General features: G+C 38.3%; 1 protein-coding gene across 6 annotated transcripts in view; it reads right to left on the reverse strand.

Moving 5' to 3' along the window:
* adam12b (ADAM metallopeptidase domain 12b) overlaps positions 1-24,865 on the reverse strand; it is a 166,832-nt gene that overhangs the window by 29,387 nt on the left and 112,580 nt on the right. For all 6 annotated transcript variants that reach the window (XM_041789975.1, XM_041789973.1, XM_041789974.1 and 3 more), the window contains 2 exons: positions 22,495-22,643; positions 4,870-5,047 (listed from right to left, as the gene is read on the reverse strand). In XM_041789975.1, the coding sequence (XP_041645909.1) occupies positions 4,870-5,047; positions 22,495-22,643 (327 nt within the window). The remainder of the gene's footprint in view (positions 1-4,869; positions 5,048-22,494; positions 22,644-24,865) is intronic.

Raw genomic sequence — 24,865 nt, forward strand, 5'->3', positions numbered from 1 at the left:
TATCTTTCATTTGATGCCCAAACACATCAGTGTTGTTTTCCAAGTGGCGTCTTGCATCACACTTTTGAGCAGAAAAAACTCCCAGCAGCATTTATTTTCCCTCAACGTGGCTGCCTCGACTGTGGGGCTCTGAGGTATGACGAGTTGTGTTAAAGGCTGGGAACTGAAGGCAGTCTTATTGTCGAATTTCTAATTTTCAGTGCATGTGTGGTTTTATGAGTCTGACTGTTTACCTCTTGGCCCTGATGTTTTGTTTAGAGAGGAGAGAAAACATTGCTTTAATCACTTCTTATAAGTGGGCTGGCACATAAAACAAACAGACCATTTGAGGGGATGTAGAGTTTATGGCAGGTTATGATCGTTGGTGGTCAAACACAGTGACTCCACTTAAGTACTACCCACAGTTGTCTCATATTCATGGGATAAAAAGTCATAAAATCCCCTCAGATATATTGCTGAGTCATTCAGGTCTTAACAGAAAAAACTTTTAAAAACTTTGTCAAGACACAACGCTCCAGTTAAGACTGATTGCCATCACATTATCACTATGTTGTGTCCTATGTCTGGCATATGTTGAGATATGGACACCTGAAGGTCTACTGTAGCATCTGGTCCCAAGATATACAGCTCAACAGTGCCCGCCCACTCTTTTAGCAGCCCCTAGGTCAGAAAACTTGCCCATTCCAAGCTCCCATAGCCATTTCATAAAATCATATTTACAACACTTTTAATGTAGAACCAAGCTATCTAGCTACCTGAGTGCGCATGACTATTAAGCATTGATTCAGCCTTTGAAAACAGAAAGGGGCAGATGAACTTGTACATATTTCGAAAAGGAATGAACTACGTTTTCCACCATCCACTGCAATTCACTTTATTCATTATCTTACTTATAGCGTTTGCATTTTAAATGATTATGTTGTAATATACTTTAGTTTTTTTCATACTGCTGCAGCATGTATTGGCGTCATAGTAACCAGAGACCCCACCAATCAGAGATGCTGCTGTTACACTCAAGGGTTGTGGGTGTTGTATTTTTTGGCTGAGATTGTGAATAAACTAAGTTTTGCTGACTTGATATCTTCTGAAATTTTGTCTTCAACATTATATATATCTATATATCTATATCATTATTTCACTCTGAGGTACCTCATAGTAAGTCTAATTTGGATACTTCTGAAAATATGGCTAATAATCAATCTGCTATGGACAAAATGCATGGTATTTTCACACTGTTGGGCCCTATTAGCAGCAGATCCTTGATGAAGTGCAAGTTGTATGTTGGGGCATCCATAGAGTGGTCTTGGTTGCACAGCATTTATATACACCTTGAGCATGTTATATACATTCACGCCTTCATCCTCCATTTCTCTGTGCTCCAGCTCTGCTGCTAACATTCCTACTGCAGTGTCTTTTAGATAGTGGAAAGGGGTCAGCATGGGCACCCAGACTGGTCTGAGACTAAGCAGCTCCCTACACAGCAAACTACAATGTGCTGTGTGTTTTGACTTTTTTTTTTTGGAACAAACACAAGCTTTTTCAGCAGTCTCATTGTCTCAGTTTAACTGTAGCACACAGGCTAGCCTTCATTCCCAATGTGCATGACTGAGCATGGCTTCTCATGACCCTGCTGTCACTTTTTCCTTTCTCTGACCACTGTGGAAGATTCTCACCACAGAAACAGGAGAACCCACAACTGAATCCCGTGTGGTGACTGATGTGTGTAAGCATGTGTAGTCTTCAAACTTCTCTCTCTCACGTCACTTTAAACTGCAAACCAGCTGTGACCAAATGAACTGATCTCTAAAGAAATTATCTTGCTTTTTTGGGGGAAAATCTTCTAGTCTTAACATTTTGATTATGATATCAATGTTTTAAGCCTCAGGCTTTAGCTACCGGTAATGAAAATTCATTATTTCTAATCTCAAAAAGGTAATTATGATTTGGATCTGTGAGTTTTACTTATTAATAAAACGACCTGAAAGTATTAAAAGGTAAACTAAATTATTTAAAAGAAGGATTCAAACGGACCTGGATCCAACAATTGAACAATCATGTGGAAACAAAATGTGTGTCAAATACGCTAAAACAAGTCTTTTAATCCTGTTTTACTATAATCATTATAATCAGAAGCTCTACCAATACATGGTTTATTGTTGGAGCATCTGGAGTAACTGCCATGCAGGTGTATTCCTAAATCTAAACAGCTGTTCTGCTCATATTTAATGTTTATTGACATAAAACGCTAAAATTTCTTGATGTTTTCATGTGCTTGTTCTATACATCTGATCCTCGTGCGACACAAATATTTTGCCATGACAACAGACACTGCTCCAGGTGTGGATGGGAAGGTGAGAAATCTAACAGATGGATGCTTCAAACACATTAGTAGCCAGCTAGTGCAGAAGATCTGTGGCCTGTGTTTACAATCACTCTCTTTGCTCCTGAGTTATGTTGCCAAATAATGGTCAGAACAGTTCTTCTGTAGAACATAATGATGATCTTTATGCCTTTCATTTCATCTGATCCCCCATTTAAGGAGGGGTCATACTCAGTGAATGAGTTTTGTTTGAGCAGCAAATTCTTATTTTCATCTTTGCGTCTAACAAAGTTTTTACAAACTTTAAGACTTAAGGTGGATTCACAGACACTGCTCGCTAACACTCCGCCACTGTTTAAAAAGGAACAATGGCGTCATATCTGAATTGCTGGTATCTAATTCAGCTGAGAATTCAGACTGTAAATCAAATAACAGGATAAGGGATTTGCAATCTGAAATCTCTGATTAAAACTGGAGAGTATTTTGTGCTGATGCTCACACTAGGTCTGTAAGTACACGTCTGAAGTTGTTACAGTTTAAATGGTCAATGCTGACTCGTGACGTCAGCAAATCTACATAAACAAAACAAAAATATACCAGATATCTGCATAAAATGTATTGAAAGTATAGGAACGTTATTTTATTGCATATGGCAGTGTAGGAAAACTAAATTGCCTGGGGTAATTTTTGTGCCCCATGAACAGACAAAAACGCAGCTGTAACTTCATTTTCCTGCTTTCCTTTTCACTCACGCCAAAGAAGCTAAAACAAGAGCAACATTGTGACTTTGATAATAAAAAGACCAGACATGAACTAGTGGAATAATCCAATATTTTGCATGAGGCCTTTAAAAACGTGCGACTGCCAGCTGTTTAATTACAAGAAAGGCAAAGAAGAGTTTCTTCTTCTTCTACAGCACATTTTCAGTAAATTTGAACAGTGGGACGATGCCGCGCATGTCAGAGTAGTTTTATTCAGATTAAATGTGTGATACATGGGCACGCACTTCTGAATCTGATTGCATCTTTAAGCGTTCACGTGAACAGAGATGTTCAAATCTCCAACCTGAATAAATTTAATCAGATTGCGAAAAAAATACTCCTGTAACCGGAGCTAGTGCTGAACTGATTACCTGTTTGACAAGCATTGTATGATTTGTTTGTGTATACTTGTTTTTGTGTATTGTTTTGGTGATTAAAACAGCATCTTTGTATCTTTGTATGCTAAAGCTGTATCTCATGGTGCTAAAAGTCTCATAAAAATTTTGATGGGAAAAAGGGAATGACAGTATCCATTACTGTTAAGTCCCATGCACATTATTAGCCTGCACTTGTGTGCATGAGCAATAATACCTTGCTGAGCATGCTTCCATCAGTGCCAGGGCAAAGGAATTTTAATGTACTTTACCATGATACAGAGCACTCACACCGTCAAACAAACTGGAGGTCAACTGTACAGATTGCCAAGTGTAAGTGCACCCTTAGATATTACATTCACAGAGAAGGAATGGATGACACAAAGGGATGAAAAATATACAATAACTCTTTGGTTTCACCATCATTATGTTATTATAAATTAAATGTTTAGTGATTAGAGAGGTTTAATGTAAAAACAAACAATCTGTAAATTTGTGGAGGGTGTTTTTCTTTATTTTCTTTACAAGTGTTCACCAGGAAATCATCAAGATTGAGAAATTTGAGTAATACCCTCCTAATCAAATATCTATTTGGTTAAGTCTTCATAAGATAAACCACTGCCCTGGCTGCAACAATTAACTCATGCTTAATAAACGTAATTCTCAGTGTTCTTCTGTCTGTGTGTGTTTGGGTGGATACATGTATCAGAGCGCGTGCACCAGTGTTTGGGTGGCACAGCCAAGAAAAGCTTATTTCAGCCTTGGCTCGATTAGTCTTTTGTTTGTTTCCTTTGTCACACAGTTGGACAGTGGTTTGATGAATGGGCCTTCAACAAGGATATGACATCACCGTGGCAGCCTGTCAGAGCGCTGTTCAGCACATGTTCAACGGGGAAAGTGATGTAAATAAAACTCTTGCATAGGAGGCCTCTAGTGGACTGTTTAGATGCTTGTTGTAGAGCAGCTTTTGAAACTTTGAAAGCACAAATAACATCAGTGTCTGGGGAAAGTTAAACTCTAGGTTTGATGTGACTTGTTTGGGGTCTGATGACCCGTGGAGACTCTCTGTGGTTCTGGATGACTGCTTACAGGACAGTCACCATTGTTTTATTTGGACAATGGGATTTGCAAAGAGAGCCCAAAGTTAGAAAGAGGACAGTTCCTTTTTTTCTCCTGATATTTTAATCAAAGTAATGCCTTTCTTTTAAGTATCAACATATTAATTTTTAATGAGTTTCTGAGGAAGATAAAGCCTGATTTTTTGGGCATTTTTAGGACAGAAACATATGCACATTTATCCCAAACAACTACTGCAATATTTGTTTTGCAAAGGACAAGGGTTGTCTGTGAATCTAAAGTCTTTAGAGCATGATAAACTTCCCTAAAGAGAGTGAGATTTTGTCATAAATATTACCTCTGGCTCCCCGCAATCACATTCTTCTCCCTCCTCCACGTAGCCATTACCGCACTTCTGTCCACCATAGAGCACCTTGACCTCTGGCATGTTGTACAAACACATGCCCACACCTTTCTCCAGACTGGCAGCGAGGTCCTTCTTACTGCATGTGCTGAACACAGTTGGAAATGGATACCTAAAAGAAGAATAGAAGTACAAAAATGACAGAAATGGAGAGACTCGCTATTAAAAATTCCAACAATTTATCCGAGACCCAGAAAAAAAAATCCTATTCATGTGAGTCGTTATTGTTCAGGAACCCCAATGATCCAGAGGAGGGTGGATTCAATAGTTTCTGCTGAGCCAGGACACAGACAGAGCGTTCATTGGAAGCTTTGTTCAATCTGCCCATTGAAAAGGCCGTTTCACAGAAATTTAATGGTCTGCTGACACTGTATGAGCTCCAGTTCAACAGATTTTCAATCCTAGTCAATATACTAGTACAAGAGAGCCATCACATATCCAGTGAAACATTTCTCTGGCAGTCACACTTTCAAGAGGCAAACCTCGGTAAGACAAGGACAATTTAAGCATGTCACTGAGAATGTTGCAGATAACTACAGGGCTGGGTAATGTCTTTCTGGAGACGGAGAAAAGGACAGGATTTTTGTTTTGAATTGAGAATATATTATAATTTAAAAGATGAAACTGAGTGATATGCCAGGACTCATCGTAATATTGTGTCAAGTCTCTGGTAAATTGATAAGTGATTTCTAAGAAATAATGTGATAATTTTTGATTCAAGTTGCTTGATAACTTAGGATTTTTTAAGTAATACAGTGGGTCCCTCCCAAATAACTGTAAGTTTTTTTTTAGGTTTAGGGGTTAGGGGTGGTGTAAACTATCCCCTAAATATTTACCTGTACTACTATAAAATAACTAGGTAAATAGGGCCCTCTAAACCAAGTGCTACCATGATTTCTTCATCTGTTTTCACCTAGACAAAACTACCTTTTTTACTTTAAAAAATATTGGCTATTTTGAAAGTCTCACTAGGTTTGGGTTTTATTTTTCATCTGTGAACTCTACTGATAAAAACATCTTGCGTGGCTCACTATTGTAAACTCTAAAGCAGTGGTCATCATCAAGGGGCCAGCTTTTTTCTTGACTACCTCTTTGGGGGCTGGACTTTCAAATGAACTGATTAAAACATTTCGGTGTCATTGACAAATTATTGTCAAAATATTTTTTTCTTTCTTTGAAATGTACGCAATTTTTAGCCTTTAGCATTGAGAACACCTACATTGCAGCCAGCCACATGGGGGCAATTACGCTTTTTTAACCACATTTCTCCGGGACTGTTGGGCTGCCCCATCACTAGGTGTGATACTCACATGCTGTGTATTGATTGGTGAAAAATCTGTTCAGGAAACAGATCATTGGTTTTGATTCTTATACAGGGATATTACACTCCCAAAGACCCTGGCATGGAAAGTTGATGCATAAAAATGCAGCTTTAATCAGCTGATTAGTATGTGTTAATCAAGGATCATGTTTAATAATGGCTGGTAGGTGGATTTATGTAAAACATATCAAACATTGAGCCATTCCTGAATAAACTGTTGAAATCTTTATAGTTTTTCTTATAAAACTACCAGGAGTGGAGGGAAAGCTGTGGCAGGCCTGAAGTGGCCCTTGGTCCGCCAGTTAATAACCACTGGTCCAGAGGGTCTGGTTTGTTTTAGGGTTCTTCCTAATTAGCTCAAATCACTAAGAAACAGTTAACTTGACATTTTTGCTTCAAACTTACAAATTAACTTAATTTTTTTGCAGACGTGTGCAAAAATGCACCAGAATACAGATATAGCTTTAAAGCTCAACATTTATTGGGAAGTCCGTTTTTTTTTTTTCACCTGATTTGGTATGAGACTATCTCTAATTCATTTTTTGCTCCATTTATTGATAAATGAACCAGGTTAGAAGTTAGAATATCCAGTTGTTTACAACTAAAAGTAGAGACTTTAAATGTGAGTCCAAACACATTTTTATAAACTGTTTTGCACTTTGCCCCACACTCCAAAACACAAAAACATACCACAGGCCAAAACTACAACATCACAGTGTTTGATAGTAACATAACCAAGCCTCCTCTTCCTGCCAGCTAACAAACAAAACCAGCCCTGACAAAAAGGACCGACAGAGAAAAGCAGGCTTTTGGGTGTAAAATGAGGCTCTCTCAGCTCACACAGTCATAGTGGGATTCATCGTCTTGCTTCAAAGAGACGATGTGGAGGATGGAGGGTGGCAGGCAGGGAGCAGTGGCTAGTAGAAAGGATTGGCAGTATGGCACAGAGAGAGGCAGCTGGCATTCGATGTTTGAAAAGCTTGACTTCAGACAGAAACATGTCGCACACGTACTTATGCGGCGATAGACTGACTGGGGTCTTCAAACGCAGCGGGGCGTGGAGACTGCCTGCAAAGCTTGCTGCTTGAAAGGACACATTTGTGAAAATTCAAGTGTACACAGAATATATCTGTGGAGCCTGGCAATGGACAGAGGTTTGTGTGTTTGTGTTTGTGTGGAGACGTGTTTTGCCTTTGCCTAAGGGGGATTTGGCTGTTGCCCTTGCATGGATATTTCACCGCTCTGAGGGGACATAACGGTGGAGGCATTCAATAGGAAAGAAAGCAGAAATCAGAGAACACAGATTTCCCAACAACACAAAACATCCCCTTCTAACAGACACCCTGGGGTAAAAACCACTGCGTCCACTTCACTCAGTTCACCTTTGGTTGCTTTCATCCCTCGCTGCCCAAAAGCAAATCTACCTGTGTCTGTTTGCCCTTGTCAGCACCCATAGTCAACTTGTTAGTCTTTTTACCACCTCAAAACAAAGAACAGATCTGTGTGGAGACCCAAGCACTGAATCTAGCACAGACTGAATATGCAGATCAAACTATGGCAAGGAGAGGGCTGTGCCCTTGGTAAACAGCATGGGCTACCACTGATAACACACAGGCTGAATTTGAGTTCTGCAGGAGAGTCTGTTTTCAATAAACATGCATTAATGGTAAAGGTACGGATGTTTGTCAGTTAGAGATTACCTGAGGAAATTCAGATTTCTTAGGTCAAATAATAACCATATGTAAAGAATAAGCAAGCTACAGTGGAACCATATGTTATAAAATAACAAGGTTAAAGGTATTTAAAGGTGGATTACGCCCCTTTTACAGACTGATGTCTCTCTGAAATTCTGAACGTCCCTAATGATAAAACAAAGACATCATTTATAGTTGAGGTTTATTTCTGCTATGATCACTGATACATCCCAGTAAGTAGTAACCAAAATGTAAATGTTAAAATCTACCTGAGACCAGGGTTGCCCATAAGGGGGGGATAAAGGGGAGATACCAACTCTTATAAAAGAGGCAAAAATTATTTTATTCATCTATGCTGTGGTACAATATAGCCCTATAACACGTAAACCCCCCTTATTAGAACAGAATTACTTTTGTATTGGGAATTTTAACAATGCAGATGGGCACACTACTTTTAACGATTAGGAAAATAATGTTAGACTACTGAGATAAATCATGATGTGCAAAAATGTCAGGTTGCCAAATAATAAAGAAGATCAATCCAAGAAAACTGTAATGAAAAAGAACTGAATAATTGTGAAAAGAGAAGAAAATTGGTTAATAGCAAAAACGGCTAAAAAAGTGTCAAAAATTGGCTAAAACTGGGAAAAATTGGGTTAAAAGCAGCATTAATGAGTTAAAAGTGGCAAAAAGAAGTGGGGAAATAGGAGAACAGCAGCAACCATTGGTCATAAGTGGCAAATAAGGACAAAAGCAGCAACAATTGGTCAAAAGTGACAAAAAGAAGTAGCAAAAGTAGCAACAATTGGTCAAAAGTGACAAAAAGAAGTAGCAAAAGCAGCAACTATTGGTTAAAAGTGGCACAAATCAGCAAATAAGTGCTAAAAGCGAAAAAGCTTAAAGTGGCAAATAAGGGAAAAAGTTTAAAAAGTTTCAAAGTGGTAAAAAAAGTGGCAAAAAGGGGTTAAAAATGGAAATAAAAGGCAAATAAGGGCAAAAAGTAGTAAAAATTAGTTAAAAGTAGCAGTAGTATTTTTTTTTTTAATGTATTGTTGTAATCTGGCACTGAAATGTATCATTTATTATGACGTGTGTCGCTGACCTCTTGGCCAGGTCACCCTTGTAAAAGAGGCCTCGACCCCACTGGGTTTTATAAGGTTAAATAAAAAATAAAAATAAAATTAGAAGCGGCAAAAATAGAATATGAAGTCGTCAAGTGGGTTCAAAAGTGTCATGAATTAATAACATCGAAACCCAAGGATAGTTTCAAACACCTTTCAGCTCCAAAATGAATCAACTGTTAGCCAGGATGCTAGCACCAATGCTACTGATCCAACACACATGCATTGAAATCATCATAAATCACAACTGGGGAGAGCCCATTCACTGGGTTTTTCAGGGGCGGTTAAAGTTTAAAAACGATGAAAATGGGGGAGCGGGTGGCCTGGTGGTTGGGGGCGGTCCCCATGTGCGCGGGCGGCCTGGGTTCGGGTCCGGCCTGGGGCCCTTTGCCACGTGTCTCTCCCCCGCTCTTGACCCTGTTTCCGGCTCTGTCCACTGTCCTCCTCTATCTGGTGGAGGCACAAAAATGCCCAAAAATAAATCTTAAAAAAAAAAAAAAAAAAACAGATGAAAATGATGACTGTAGTGGCATTTCTCCAAAATTAAATTACGGATCTGAAAAACAAAAACAAAAAAAATGCATGCAGTGTGCACAGAACCTTATACGCAGATAGCTATGAGATTCACACAGCTAGACTCACCAGATGTTTTCTCGTTTTTAGGGTTATTTTAGGTCCTATAAATATGGCATGTCATCTGAAAATCAACATCTGTGAATGTGTGATAAATCTTTAGACAGAGGTAGATTTCCAGGTTAAATGTGACTAAATGTGGCCTAAAATGTCATATCAATGGAAAATTTCTTAATGGAATTGTACAAAATTCCCACTGGTTTCAGGATGTTAAATAAGAATGACAAAACATCCACCAAAGATGAGTGACCTTCCAATGAAACAAAAAGTATTTCAGTTTCACTGCTGGACTTTTTAATAAGTGACCTTTAAAGCCAATTAGAAAAAGCCATCCACAAGTGAGTGATTAAGACCAACTCTATCATTTATATTCTCAACTACTTGAAGTAGAGGGCACCTCAACCAGCCATAACAGGAGCCAAGAAATCATATTAAATGATTCACCCTTAACTGATGTCCAAAGTGGCCAATGATTATGTATGAGTGAGTGCTCTGATAATTGAGCTGTAGCCTCTAATTTGCGGCTGACATCCCCTCCAGGTAACAGGTGTCCACTTCATCTTGGTAACAGATGCAGTGTCAAGCAAGGTGGGTGTCCAGGGATGCTGCAGGAATATTTTATGTCTCTGTCATTGAGTGCCAGTGAGATTATTATCAACAATGAGCAAATACAGTGGAAGAGTTACTGCCAGGAGACAGATGAGGACAAATCAAGGGTAGTAAGTTTTTCAGTGCTGAATGTCTGTAAAAGGGTTTAATTGATATAATTGGGAAAAGACTTCTTGAGTTGTTTAGTTTTTAAGTGATGCATAGGCAGACTGTGGAAATCTGGGAAACAGTAAAGTACAAGGAGAATAGCATTGCCCTGTATTAGCAATATGAAAAAGCACCTTTAAATGTGGTTTCAAAGCTTCATTTTCTCATCTTCCGTGAAATATTCATGACAAGATGTGAAAAAGCGAAGATAAAGTTTTTAGTTACCCTCCCACAAGACTTTAATCATAAAAAACAGAGCTAATTAAATTCTTCAGGCTCTGTGGTTGTGTGTTTTTCAGATGAGTCACAAGATTGCACCTATTGCAAGCCAATGAGAAGAGGTCTACGTAAACGAAATACAGGGAAAGAAAGTTATGGGAAATAATCAAAACTATACCTTCCAGAAAATTGTGTTTCTTGCAGGAACCTTTCCCTCAGAGTAAAAAGCTGATGAGAAAATCAATTTTTCAACACCTTTAATGTATTTCTTGCACCTTCACTCTTACCTCAAAATAAATAAAAAGGGCTATAGTAGACAACTTTGTTCACAACTAGAGGAAAAGAAGTCTCAGTGTTTCATAAACCAATAGTTCCAGCAATGAATAACAAAAAACAGCTCAAATTTACAGATCCACCCCCCTGGTGTCCCACACTGAAGGTGTGTATTATCACAGCTGAGACCACCCTCTCTGCTGTCCAGGAAATTAACCAGGCAGAGAGTGTAGGTTTCCCTGGATAATACAAGCAAAAAGCTCTGCACCATCTCCAGGTGTGGCTTCATGGAGTGGAACTAGCCTGGCAGAGAACAGCAGCTATAGAGCACTTATGAAGTCTTTTTGTCTCCTTTGTCACAGCATTGATTTAAATTCTGTTAAATATGTTTTACATCTATGTACGTGCTAAAGTCTACAGAGATGTGTTCACCAAAACAAGTTTCACTGCTGTCAGCCCTCTGTTCTCTACGTGTCTGTTCAAGATGATGTCTGCACTTCCTGCTTTATCTTTAACTCAAAGTAAAATGTTTAAGGCATAGAAGAAATTGGAAGAAAAACATGAGAAAACTTCTCAAAGAATGTAGAACAGCTACAAAACACCCTAAGCTGGCAGACTCTCCTGCTGTTAAATACAAGCGACTTACAGCTTACTTCCTCAAGGAACATGCTGTCCTGCTGTTTACCTGTTAAATGAAAGGTAAAGGGCTTTGTCCTTGGACAACTTTGAAAGAAATCCATGACAAAAAACAGCAAAAAATCATAAAGGTGAAGAAAAACTCACAGTATGCTCTCCTGCAATACACAAAGACTAACATCACCTACTGTGTAAGAACATACCATCTGTCCAGGGTCAGTGAGAGCAGAACAAAGCTTTTAAAGATTAAAGTATCAAAGAGAGCATATAAAAAGTTTTTCTAATTTACTGCTGATATAACAATAAATCTGCAAGCACATATTTAAACACATGAGTTCATCTACTTCAAAGGGGTTTTACCCTCCTCTCCTCTTGTTGGCAGACAGACCCACTGATGAACTTTAATATCAGCAGTAGTTAGCGATTAAATGGTGTACCATTCAAATTAAGTACTGTATTTTAATGGGGATTCATGAAAGACAGAATACAAAGAATGCCAGTTAGAACATTTCTTTATGTGCCATTTATAAGAGCAGGTGTCATAAAGTCAAGGATGGGAATCGAGAACTGGTTTAATCCATCAACATCATGTACATTTAATCTTAACGATTCCCTCATTGATGCCTTACTTCTACATGACTTGAAAAACACGGTCACGGAGCAAGAACAGAGACGTTAGGGAAGTAAACAAAGGCAGTCACAAAAACAGGCTGAAGTGTGGCTTCATATAACTGAAAAAGTGACGCAGCATACGTCAGTCAAACAGTGATTTCATGCAAGGCATGCATCTTTTATACAAAAGAGCTGTTAATTTTGAACAAGATTTCAATTTATTTTATATGTCCTGAGATCCTAGAGGCTAGTTTTATATTCGTTTAAAGGTTTGATCTTTTAAAAAATGAGCAGTAGAATTGTGTTGTAATTCAAGTCTAGACATTAAAGATACAGAGAGCAGTTTGTTCTGACAGACATTTCCAATAAAAACAGGAATTTGGTGTTTTTTAGCATGTTCTCCTCCAAAACACTTGATTTTAGCTATAAAAACTGTTTATTATAGCCAGTAATTAAAGTGTGCTTGTTGATGATTCCCATTTAAGGTAGCAGACATCTTGTTCAGTCTTCAGAGAGATTTTAATAGTGAAAAACTTTATAGTCTACCTTTTCCAAAAAGAAAATTTACAGGAAGGAATGAGGGAATAATAAAGGGAATAAGGGAACTGATAAAGACTTGAATCCTTAGGAAGAAGCGATAATAGCATTGATATCAATAAAACCTTAACAATTCCCATTCCTACATAAAGCGCTTCAAAAATATGAAATAATTTAAAAAGTAATTACAAGCCAAAAATTACAGAAGAAGAAGGAAGAAGATAGATCAAATAAAAGCAGGTTCAAATAAATGGGACAGGACTTTACAACACCGAAAACACAATCACAAGAACTGTAAACTGGACTCTAAGAAGGATAGTAAGCTGGAGTTTTCAATAAGACATCCAAGGTGGAGCAGATACAGAGCAAAGACCAGAGGTCCTAGAACAGAACTCTGAGGGACAAAACAAGATAGGAAATCTAAATGTTTAGTGGTCAGAAGTGAAGCAGGGGAGCTTGAGGAAACAAATGCTGAATTTCAAGTTAAGCAACTAGACAGCATCTTTGTCAAATATGCTCATAAATGCCAGAGTCATTCACTCACTTAATCTGTTATACAAGTTATCTTTCGATAAAAACTCCTCCAGAGCTACTAAAGACATATGATGCCATCTTAACATCAAATACTACAAGGAAACTGAGGGGCCAGCACTCAAAAATATAATTTTAAGTTCTTTTAACCCTGTGTCAGGACATAGTCAAGACTTAAGAAAGCGTTTAGACAAGCGTTCTTCTGAGAGCGGAGAGAACATCTTTTATACAGGAAGCCTTAAATAGATATTTTCACAGAAATGCACCAAAATATATTTTGATGCACTTTGATGGAAATTTCTATCTAAAGCTACTTTTCAAGGAGAGTTGTGTCAGGACTCTATTTTGATGTATATATTTACTTTTGTTAATATTAAAATGATTATTATTATATGTGTGTTTATATGCAGGTATAGTCAGATGCTATATTTTTGAATTGTTTTATGTTTTCTGGGAAGTTGTTTATGTCTTATTGTGAAGGTTTTACCTGCAACCCCGTAACAAACTTCCTGCATATAAGATGTTCTTTCCACTATTTGTTCACAAAGCTGAAGACTGCTTGTTCAAATACAATCATGGTGTCATGTGTAACGCCTTGTCCAGAATTAAATAACTTAAAAGGACATTTTTGAGTGCTGATCCTTTAGTTTTCTTGTAGGTCTTTTTTGGTCGTGCACCTTAAGAAGTTGGATTGTTCGACTGTGTTCCCATTTTGCCCTGTTTTGTAATATTACCCATAATAAAAGTTAAATCTATCACATGTGAAAAATCTCTGAAATTTCTAATTTGACACACAGACCTAGTATCCTACTTTTACTGGGAGGCAAAGACTTGTAAAAAAGTGAAGAGGAGCAAGAGATTAGAATAGATCTTTTTCTTTGTACCTCACAAGATGATCTTGAGCTGTGCCCTTACAGCGTACCAATATGCAAAGATAAAGTCTCTTGTGCATGAAGCAGTCCCTCCTGGATCTCTGACCATATGTGCACTCAGTGCAGATGATTCGTGTCGGTTTGATCATCTCAGCATGTGAGGGCAGTGAGGTCAGAGGAGGAGGAAACAGCCTGCAGAGGGGAGGGAAACGGGTCTTCAGACAGTCGAGCCAATGGTCACATGATGTCTACGAGAAGCTCTCTCACATGTGGGCTGTCTGACTGACATCGAGCCGTCTCTCTCCAACTCTAAGCTGCACTACAGACTGACATGCATTTGGTCCAAGCTAAGCAGAGGAGACACGTCTGACCTTTGAAGAAGATATTAGTCTGCAACCTGCTCAAAAGCCTGTCATTAAATATCAGGAGGAAAAGCAAAAAACAAGAAACATATTTTGCAGACATTTCCCAAGTAGCAACCAGTCTAACTTTCTCCTCTTTTCCTCTGTAAAAGAACTCGAGATAATGACATTTTTGCACCTTTCACCTGACTTACTTTGTCATTTTGACAGGAAAATAACAAGACTTACATGCTGCCCCGCATTGTGTTGACCTCTTGGCCTTGAAGTCCAACAAAGCTACCTGCCGAGCTTCATCTCTCTGCCCAGAATCACATACAAGCACAGGAAAGCCTTTTGAAATTTATTTCACTGAGCTTTCTCTCCACATTCACATGATGCAAGCGTTAGCTCAACTTCTAAAACATACCTCCACTTTAAAATGCCAAAGCAAACCTCTGTTCTTCCCCTGTCCCTCAGATTTCTGCTCATTGTTATGACACAAATCTCTCTTGGCCATTCTTCATGGCTCACATGCCTGTCATAGGTGCCATGTGTAGCTGAATAATTCATTCACTGTTATCTTTCTCCAGTTTGTTTCTCACTTACACCTGTATCTCTTTCATATTTGTTTCTTATTCTGCTCTACCACTGAGGGAGATAAAGACAAATAAAAGCCCTGCATCCTCGCTCTGCTTGTCTATCCAGGCATAAAGCACCTCTCTGCAGATCTCTCTCCATGCGCCCTGGCCCTGATTACAGCTGGCAGCGTCACCGATAATCACGTCATTTCGATGCAGGCTGTCCTCTCCTCCATTAGCAAGTCGAAGCCGAGAAACCCAAACAGTCAAACGGGCTTCACTGCCTTACAATACTGTGTTTAATATTCAAGCAGGTTTTTAAAGAATGAAAATACATAATGTACCTGTGGTGAGGGAGATGAGTTCAGGGAAAGACTGAAATTACTGATTTGTTAAAAGGAATCCTACATGATCAGACAAGTTCATCTAGATATTTGTATCTTTCTAATGTATATTAAACTAAAAACTCTCTAGATATCTGCATTTTAAGTAAATTTGAGTTTATAAACTAACCAGGATGACGCCAGCGCTGGTAGTGTGACATCACCGTTCCGCAGCGCTTCCTATGAGCGTTCCTCTCCGGTCCTATGCAGTAACCGCTGTTTTAGACAGTTTTTTCTGCTTGCAGCTGTGGCTGTCATAACAGCTTTCATATCAGACACGAGTTTGCTGTGCGTTAGTTTTGTCTCCCTGCTGTCAAAGGTCTGTCATTCCTCCTGTTTTACCTCAATAAAACTCCCTACAAATGACTAGACTCAGTGTATAGTGGAAGCGTGCCAGGAGCTTTTCAAAATAAAAGCATTATGTACATACGAAGGGAGTTTCTCCAAAGAAATGCTAAAGTGGACTTTTACTTTCAAAAGTGTAAACCAGAAGTGCTTTCATACTGTTTACCTTTACCTGAACCGCGAGGAAACAGAAAGCTTCATAAAGAGCAGACTTTTGGAGAACAACTATATTGGACACATTTTAGCTGGTGGCCTTCATCTGGTTCATCAAGAAACAGATTTCAAACATATTCTACAGATGTGGACATAAATATTTGCTATAAGAAGGTAAATATGGCTCTGTACTTATCATTTTCCTGTCTAGATGGACAGAAAACTGCTCATGGTGCAAATAAAAAATAGAAGCCTCAAATTTTAAAATTCTCTGTGTGTGAGGCGTGCAGCCTCTCTGAGATGCAGCCCTAACACTGGCTGCCAGTCTGAAACAGCGGTTACTGCAAAGGAATGGCGAGGAGCGCTGCAGAACTGTGACGTCACACTGCCAGCACGGACCAAAACATGGCAGCACCCTGGTGCGTTTATAAACTCAGATGTACTCAAAATGCAGATATCTAGTGAGTTTTTTAGTTCAATATACATGCAAGAGGTACAAAAACCTTTCCAACAAGATGAACTTGTCTGATCATGCAGGGTTCCTTTTAACAGGAAGCTAGGGGAGTTAAGGGGGAGGCAGAGAGGGAGTAAAAATGGGATGCTGAGAAGAGAAGAGGGGGACATAGAGAGAAAAGGGGGGCTGCAGATAAAAGAGAAGAGAGTGATATTACAAACAAGAGAATATAAATGCAGGGGGAAAGAAGGAGATGCAGATAGAGAGGGAAGAGGGAGATGCAGAAAGAGAGAAAATGGACATTAAAGGGAAAACAACAAGATAGTGATGTAGAAAAAAGAAAATGAGAAATGCAGGAAAAAAAGGAGAAGCAGAGAGAGAGATAGGAGAGAGAGATGCAGAGAGAAAGAAAAGAGAGAAGCAGGAACGGATATGACAGTAATGCCACTTACATTGGTAACACTGTGCACAGATTTCGCAGTAAGAGCCATGTTCTGTAAAACACTAAACAATGTTATATTAGAATTATCAAACAAGATGATAACAAAAGGAAAGGACCTATTTTGATAATTATAGAATTTATAGTGCAGCAGTTTTTAGATTCAGGTAAGCATGTCTAATAATGATAGTATATATCAGGCTGATGACGGTTGGATGATAACTGTTAATGATATCTGAAAAACTGATACAAAAAAAATGTGTCAACCTGTGACAAACATGAACTAAAGTTGGAGTCGAGGGGAAACACTGAATTATTTTGTTGTCTTAAAACATGAATCCACTGAAACTTCCTTACAGAGTATCAATTTAAAAGCGATAAAGATAAAAAAAAATCCTACGAGCTGTATGACTGATCAATGTCATAAAAATCAATGAACTCCACTATAATTTTCTTTGTCAGTTACTGCAGAGGTAGAGAATGCACTGAACAATGAAAAATATGAAAGTACTGATAATTCAATAAGGGAACACTGCAGTGTTTCACACAGGGTTATGCTGTACCTTGGTGGTGAAGAATACACTCCATGTTGTCAAAGTTTGTTTAACTTTAATCTGCACGTTGCAACTTCTTTCCATTCTCTTCATTTTTCACTTAAACACACGTACTCTGTTTTGCCCACGCACATGTCTCTCCTCCCACGGCGTCCCGTCACTCACCCCATTCTGCAGCTCTGTTTCTCTGTATTAATGCCCTTTGGACAATATTTTTTAGCAGTACACATAATTACCTGCATTATAACAAGTTGCACTAGAAACTCTGTTATTACATCAGGTGATCCACATGTGGGGAGGCTCACTGATGATGACGCATATCACAACAATCCTGCTTTATTGCAAGAAAACATATAAAGCAAAGGCACAAGAATCTTCAGTATTAATAGACATCAAATCTCAATCAAAGACTTTATTGGAGAGGCAGTGAACCTCTTTCGCTCTATCAATTCAATTCAATTCAATTTGCTTCAATGGCATTGTGCAAATTTATAATAAAAAAAAGAAAAAAGGTATTATTATTGATATCAATAACTTGGTTTAACTTTAAATTAAGGTTGAAGGTGCAAAAAAATATTATTTTTCGTATGCAGAAAGTCCATTTTTTACAGCAGTGATTTGGTGTTTGAGGTTCTTCTTTGGTCACAACAGCTCACATAATGTGGTGCAACATTTGCACACCCAGCAGATGTTCATTGTTCATGCTGGTGAAAAGCGGAAGAAGCTGCTTCTGATATCATTATATAAAGGACAGGAGTTTAGATAGTGCAGCTCTATTTCACCTCCAATGTATGCACAGTTTTTCCTCTTTAGGAATCCAGCTTTGTCTGTGGCATCCTCTTTTGATGGTGAGGTTGTGCTCACTGTCTGTACATGGTCGAACATTTCCTCAGATGTGAATCAGTCACCAGTAGCATCCCAGTTTGCTTTGTTTTCTGTTTTTTTTTTTTTTTTAATTGTTGCTTATTGCCCATGAGTTGGATAGTATACCTTTTTGTTGTTGAATAATTTGGTTTAAGCTTGTTGGTTTTGTGTCTGAGGACTCTGCAGATGATCTCTCTCTCTCTCTTTCTTGCACATGCTTACAATGGTGATCATGTAAAGTCTGGTAGTTATACCACAGCCATGAATGAACCTGAGTAGTTTGCCAGAGTATGTGAGAGAAGAACTGCATTGATACTTGGAGCCTGTGATTAAATCAGAACTAAAAAATGTCAGTTTTCAACTGTTTATGGACTTTCCTGAACACTTCACTTGGCAAACAGAGAAGCAATTTCAGAATAAAAGGTCACTGATCTCCTCTCTCAACTATTAATACGTCTTATCTCATAATTATGTAGCAGTGAGCGCTGAAAAGGAGTGACTGGGCTTCATTAACCTTTTTTTTTTAAGTCAATAACACAGTGAGTCATTCAGACTCTTTTAGATCTTAACAGTCATGTCTCTAAACTTTCAGCATGACATCACTGGATGTCTTTGGCTGGTGATGAGCTAGCAAGAAGTGCTCATGTTGGTACTCTGTGTGCATATTTAAAAACTACACAATGTAAATCCAGAATTGCTGAAAGTGTGTTATACTTTCTCTGTCTGAAATAAATGTTGTAGTATGAGAACTGCAAGATGAGCTCACTGTTGCAAGTGGCTGCACAAACAAGCATGTTTTTTCAAACAGGCCCCATTTCTTCCTCTTTTCTGTTTGTACAGTAAAAGGTCATTTGAGTTTCTCTGGGACAATTCTGGCACATAGGTTATATTATTCATGTATTTTCTAGCAGAATTTGTGGCATTTTCAACAAGAGTCTGCTGATCTTGAAGTCTTTATCTAATTTAATGTCAGTGTTTAACAGAGAGAAACACAAAAATGAAGCAGTAAAATCACACATCTACAGGGACTTTTTCAGATTATAATGTTTCTGCTCAAATTTTCAGATTATTAGTAACTGAATGGACTGCTGCACTTCAAATAGATTTATTTGTGTTTCCTTTTTTGCACATTCTGTTTTCCTGCACGTCATGCTTGATTTCTTCTGTTTGTTCAACTAAATTACATTTCCCTGGCTTTTGTTGCCGTGTCTTTGATCCATGCAGCCACATCTTCTTCCTTAGATCACATGAAGGTGCACAACAAAGTGGAGCTTGACTCACATGTTGGAAAACTCCTGGCAAAGTCATCTATCAACTCATAGCTCAATCCTCATAAATATGCATCAGACAAGAGGCACCGCAGTTTAAAGTACTTCACGTGTTCCCTCTGACCAACAGCAAATTGTCAGCTTCTTCCTGAGTGGATGAGAGCTGTTTAAGATGTGGGCACATTCCAAAAAACCCAAGGACATTTGTTTTTGTCTTGTCTGCAGAAAGATTTATGCACAGTTTTTGATCCCTAACCATTTCACAGGCAAGCCTCCCACTAACTAAGTCACAGTTGTGGTGGTCTCTATGCTTGCTTGGTGACTGGTTCCCTTCAAGTGGAAAAAGACCACACCACCATGTCATAAACACTGACTGGAGGATGTAATGGCACACCCTAAACTTAAGAATTTCATAACATCTGGCAAACTTTCTGCCTGTATTCTCAAAATTGGATAAATTCCCATTAACAGGCTGGGCTTGATGTCAGTATGCGTGTGTTGGGTGGGTGTCTGTGAACAGATTCTTTGTTTAGTTGTACTCTCAAACAGTGACAATCTGTGAGAATGTCTTCAAGTCTTTTGTCTCTGTCTTCTTCTGCCTCCTGGCCACATTCATCTGGGGCTTCCTAAAATCAGACAAACCACACTGGAGCCAGACCAAGGGTGGAATCCGGTCTAGCGCTCTGTGCTGGCTTTATCTGCTTGCTGTTTGTTAACAGTCACTGAGTCCATCATTTGCAGCAGCACCGTTATCTCAGCAACTCAGGCGACACGAGCAGAATACCGGAGCAGCTGCTTTAGTCTGAGGCCAAAGCGTGTGAGTTTTCGAGCTCTCTCACACACAACACCACTAGAACAATGCAGAATGACCCAAACTGCAAAACTAGTTGAGCGTAATCATTTTTTTAGGATAGTTCAGGTGCAAAAGAAGTAGAGTTATCTTAATAGTGAAGCTTTTTGAATGAAAGACCTTTGTGAAGAGATTTTTAGAAACTCCAAACCAATGTGGCGACAAATGAGAGATAAAGTTACACCTGTGATTTAGCTAACAGTTTAAATCTCAGGCTATTCAACCATCACTGCTGCTGAAGCGGCTTACTTGCTGATTAAAGTTTGATCATGCAGAATTCATGGTTGGGGTAGTTTGTCCAACCTGAAACATCTTAAGCCCAGTTCTGATCAGAGATTTGTTGACACAGCCAGTCCATTTTAGACTTGGGGTTGCAGCTTTCTGAACGGAGTCATTGCAGCTCGATCAAGCCATCTATGATGAGTTTGTTAATCAAATCACAAACAGCTGTTTTCTGGATGTTTCAAGCTCATAAATGTAAAATGGAAGATGGATAACTTATTTTGATAGGCTTTAAATGCCAAGAAATATTTGTTCGAAGTAGAATATATCACGAGATAACATCATGCTGTGATTTTTTTAGATAAAAATATCTATCCTTTTTTTTTACCTTAAACATTGAAACTTCAGCCTGATAAACCCATCTGTCCATCCATCAGCTGCTCACATAAGCTGTGCTGTACTTACTAATACATGAGAAATTCAAGGCTGTAGCAGCTCCATTTGTCCATCGAAATATATTATCATCCACAGATATCTTGTTACAACAAGACTGAGCTAGAAAAGCATTTTTGTGTTTGTACATATGCCGTGAAATTGCATTACCATGCTACAATGATGATGATGGGGGGAATTAGTGATGAATCACCCTCGTGCACCCTCATACAGCTTTATTTTACACATTATCATGATGATAAAAACAGAAAAACAGCAAATGTATAGTACTGATCTTCTTGTAGAACAGTCAGTGACATGAAATGCATATTTGTGTGTTCAAATCTATTATTTCCTTTTGAAAAGAACAAATCAGTCCTATGAAAAACAACTTTGTTTGGATACATTTTCAATATATTTGAATAATGTAATTAGTTTCATATTCTGGTATCCCAAACTCTAAAAATGTCTGGTAGTGTAACCGTCCGAGTTAATAAACAGATTACCGACGGAAATAAAAATGGTATCTTAATTGTGAGAAATTCAAATTGGAATAGTTCGGCATGATTTGATGGCTGAGATCTTTGAAATAATCTTATCTTATCAAAATCAAAAATTTATTTTAAAATGAAGTGATAAAAACAGATGGTAGCAAAATTTATCATTTATTTTACTCCAGCTGACACTCACGGCCAATCAAAGAGGTTTGTAGATCATTTTCAAGTAAAGATTAAAAAACTTTTTTTCAGTCACAGGTGGGCGGGTACACTTTCACTGTCAGGTGGTACTACCAATTTAAAATGGCACAAAAGGTACCTAACCATATAACTGTTAATTTTATTTCAAGATATATGTGTCCATTTTCTTACAAGAACAAAAGTAACACCATGTGCCTTTGCATTTGCCTGTTGAAATGAAATTAGTTGCAAATGTCAGGTGGCACAACCTAATTTCAGGTGGTACAACTACATAAAGGGCAAATATATAAAATAAATAATATTGAAAAATAAAAAAATACTTTATATCTAATCAGCTAAATGAGATATAACATAAAAATAATTAGATCACTAAGAATTTTGTTTAGGTGAGGGGGTACACTTTCCATGGCAGGTGGTAAAACCAAGGTAAAACAGCTTAATTTTATTTTATTATAAATTTCTTCATTTTATTTTGAAAATTTATGTATCCACTTTCTAACAAGAAAAAAATAGCAACATATGTCAAAGTATCTGCCTGTCTAATTTTTAATTAGTTTCAAATGTCAGGTGGCACAACTGCAAATGAGGAAAGCCTTATAGGTCACTCACCCAGAGGGAGATTTATTATGCAGTTACTTAAACAAAACCAAACAGTGCCTTTGAACTAACATTTATATCACACTGATCTTTACTTTTTAATGTGAAGCTCTGAGATCAGCATTGTTTGTATATAAAGTGCTCTGTAACAGTAAAAGAGGATTAAGCAATCTTACCCTGTGGAGGGGGTCATGATGCAGCCTCCTCGATCAACAGTCATCCTGCAGCCACAGCCTCGCTCTGGGGTGTCGTGGTTCATGCCAAAATTGTGTCCAAGTTCATGTGCCAAAGTCACAGCTGCCCCTAGTGGGTTCTCAGAGTGATCCTGAAAACAACAATAGAACATTTTCATTATATTTAGTATAGTTTTTTAAACCTTGTGTGTAGTTAATCAAGTATTGAGATTAAATAAGTAATGCTGCTGTCAAAAATTCCCCTTCAAAAAATGTAAACGATAATGTTCATAGAAAGCCACATTTTAACAGCAGATTCCCAAAACAGTTCAGTACCTGTCCAATCTGCCCCCTCGTACCTCTTCTATTACTCATTCTCCTCATGGAGGCCTGAATTCATCTGCCATTCTATTACCCCTGCAGACCCAATCATACCTGCTGCTAGGGGAAACAGCTACTGCAGTAAAGCTCCATAAAGTTGGTGCTGTGTGACTCGCCACTGAATTGATAAGCAAGACACCTGCCCTTCATGAGGCAGACAGAGATGGAGAATGGGAAGGAGGCAGAAGATTCAGTTATACCTTGTTCTGCAGACAGACAGTTTGAGAGGGGGACTGGGAGGAAGTGGACAGTGATGTGGCAACTCTGGAAGCTGATGGACAGAATGACAAAACCCGATCCACTTCCAGTTAAACCAGCTGTGACCATTTTATGATTTCTCTAAATAATTTTTGGCAAAGTTCTAGTTTTTTGAATTTTTATTAACACTAACTTTTATAAAAATTTAAGTAGGCAGCGATGAACTAAAATGTTAAAATAAAAGTTTTTATTTATTTTAGGGTTACTTTTCTGACAAACAACACTAGAACACCAAACATTCAACATATTTATGCTGTATTTTGCATACATCTTTCATAATCACATGTTTAAACATGTTATGGTTATTGTGACAGATATTTGAAAGATTGGCATTTTTGGTTCCAGCACCAGCTTGCACAGAAAGACTGAAACTACTCTAAGATGTGACATGGCCCTTACATGGCAGTGTTGGGGGGCCTCATATCAGAGTCTGCTTAGGGCCTCACTTTGGTCAGGGATAGGCTTAATGAGGCAATCTATGGAGTTCCTCCCTCTAGTAGAGAAATAGCCCAGCACTTAACCCAGTACAAAACAATGGATCGTCATTTATGTACCATCAACATCAAACTAACAAAATGTTATCACACTTCATCGATGAAGGTTCGACATGGTGGTGCAAGAACACAGCCATACTATCAGTTTGTAGATGTTTTTTTGTACTTTCCTAATAAGGTTTTAATATTATTCTTATCTGATTTTCTCCCTCAAAAAGAAGCAAACAAATTGTTTAAAATCTTAAACTGTCTCTTTAATTTCAGTCATTTTTTTCTGCTCCTTACTTTAGCATAATTCCCCCAATCACTGCACGTCTGTCAAGGTGTATTAGCTAATTACTGCAGTTGTTTTCCTCCAGATTTAAACTTTGACATATCTGCAGGTTTCACAGAGAGAAATATAGCTGCTATCTTATATCCCCAAAGAAGCCTGCAAACATATCTCTAAGTACAAAAAATATATGACTGGGAATGTCAATGCAACTATTGGCCTAGTTGCAGCCAAGAGACTTATGTTCAAGCTAAATGACAATGCAAATGGCCCAATAGTGTGTGTCATAAAAAGTCTGTTTTGGGGGCATGATGCAGCCTTTCATACTACAACGGGAAATCCCAGAGAAGGAGGTCACCAATGCTCAATTGTTTATCTTACTGTGGTCTTCAGGCACTCTCTGCTATGTACATGAGAAAATTGCATGCTTCCTTTGAGAAGGGGGATCACAAGTAAAAGTTGAGGGAAAGCCAAGTTTTTTTCTGCTCTGATTACCAAGCATTATCGGGGGAAATACACCCTGCTTTTTAACAAGAAAGATGGGAAAACGCCCCTCTTCTTCTGTCATGTTTATCAGTGTATGTCTGAGTGTATGTGTGCAAGTTTTTTGTTGACTGCCTCCACACAACAAAGTGTAATATCAGAGTCAGCAGAAATGGATGAAACTGTTGGAAGTCACAGTCATTACTTTGAAGCCGCTGCTGTGGTGGCGGTGGTGAACAGTTGATAGTGTAGGTTACAAGAAATACTCCTATAGTCTTTCTGATATCATTTCCAGCCATGTGAGAAAATAACTCCTGCAAGAGAATAGCTTTTAAAAGTTAGTCGTCAGAGTTCAAACCAAAGGCTCACGTGAGTTTATTTGAAAGTAGAAATATCATTCTTTATATCCAGACAAAAGCATGCGTACAACATAAAGGATTTGGGCCTGATTAACACACATGGTAGTGTCTTTTTCGAGAAATGGTTC

The sequence above is a fragment of the Cheilinus undulatus genome, linkage group 6 (genome assembly GCF_018320785.1).
Source record: "Cheilinus undulatus linkage group 6, ASM1832078v1, whole genome shotgun sequence".
Taxonomy (NCBI): domain Eukaryota; kingdom Metazoa; phylum Chordata; class Actinopteri; order Labriformes; family Labridae; genus Cheilinus; species Cheilinus undulatus.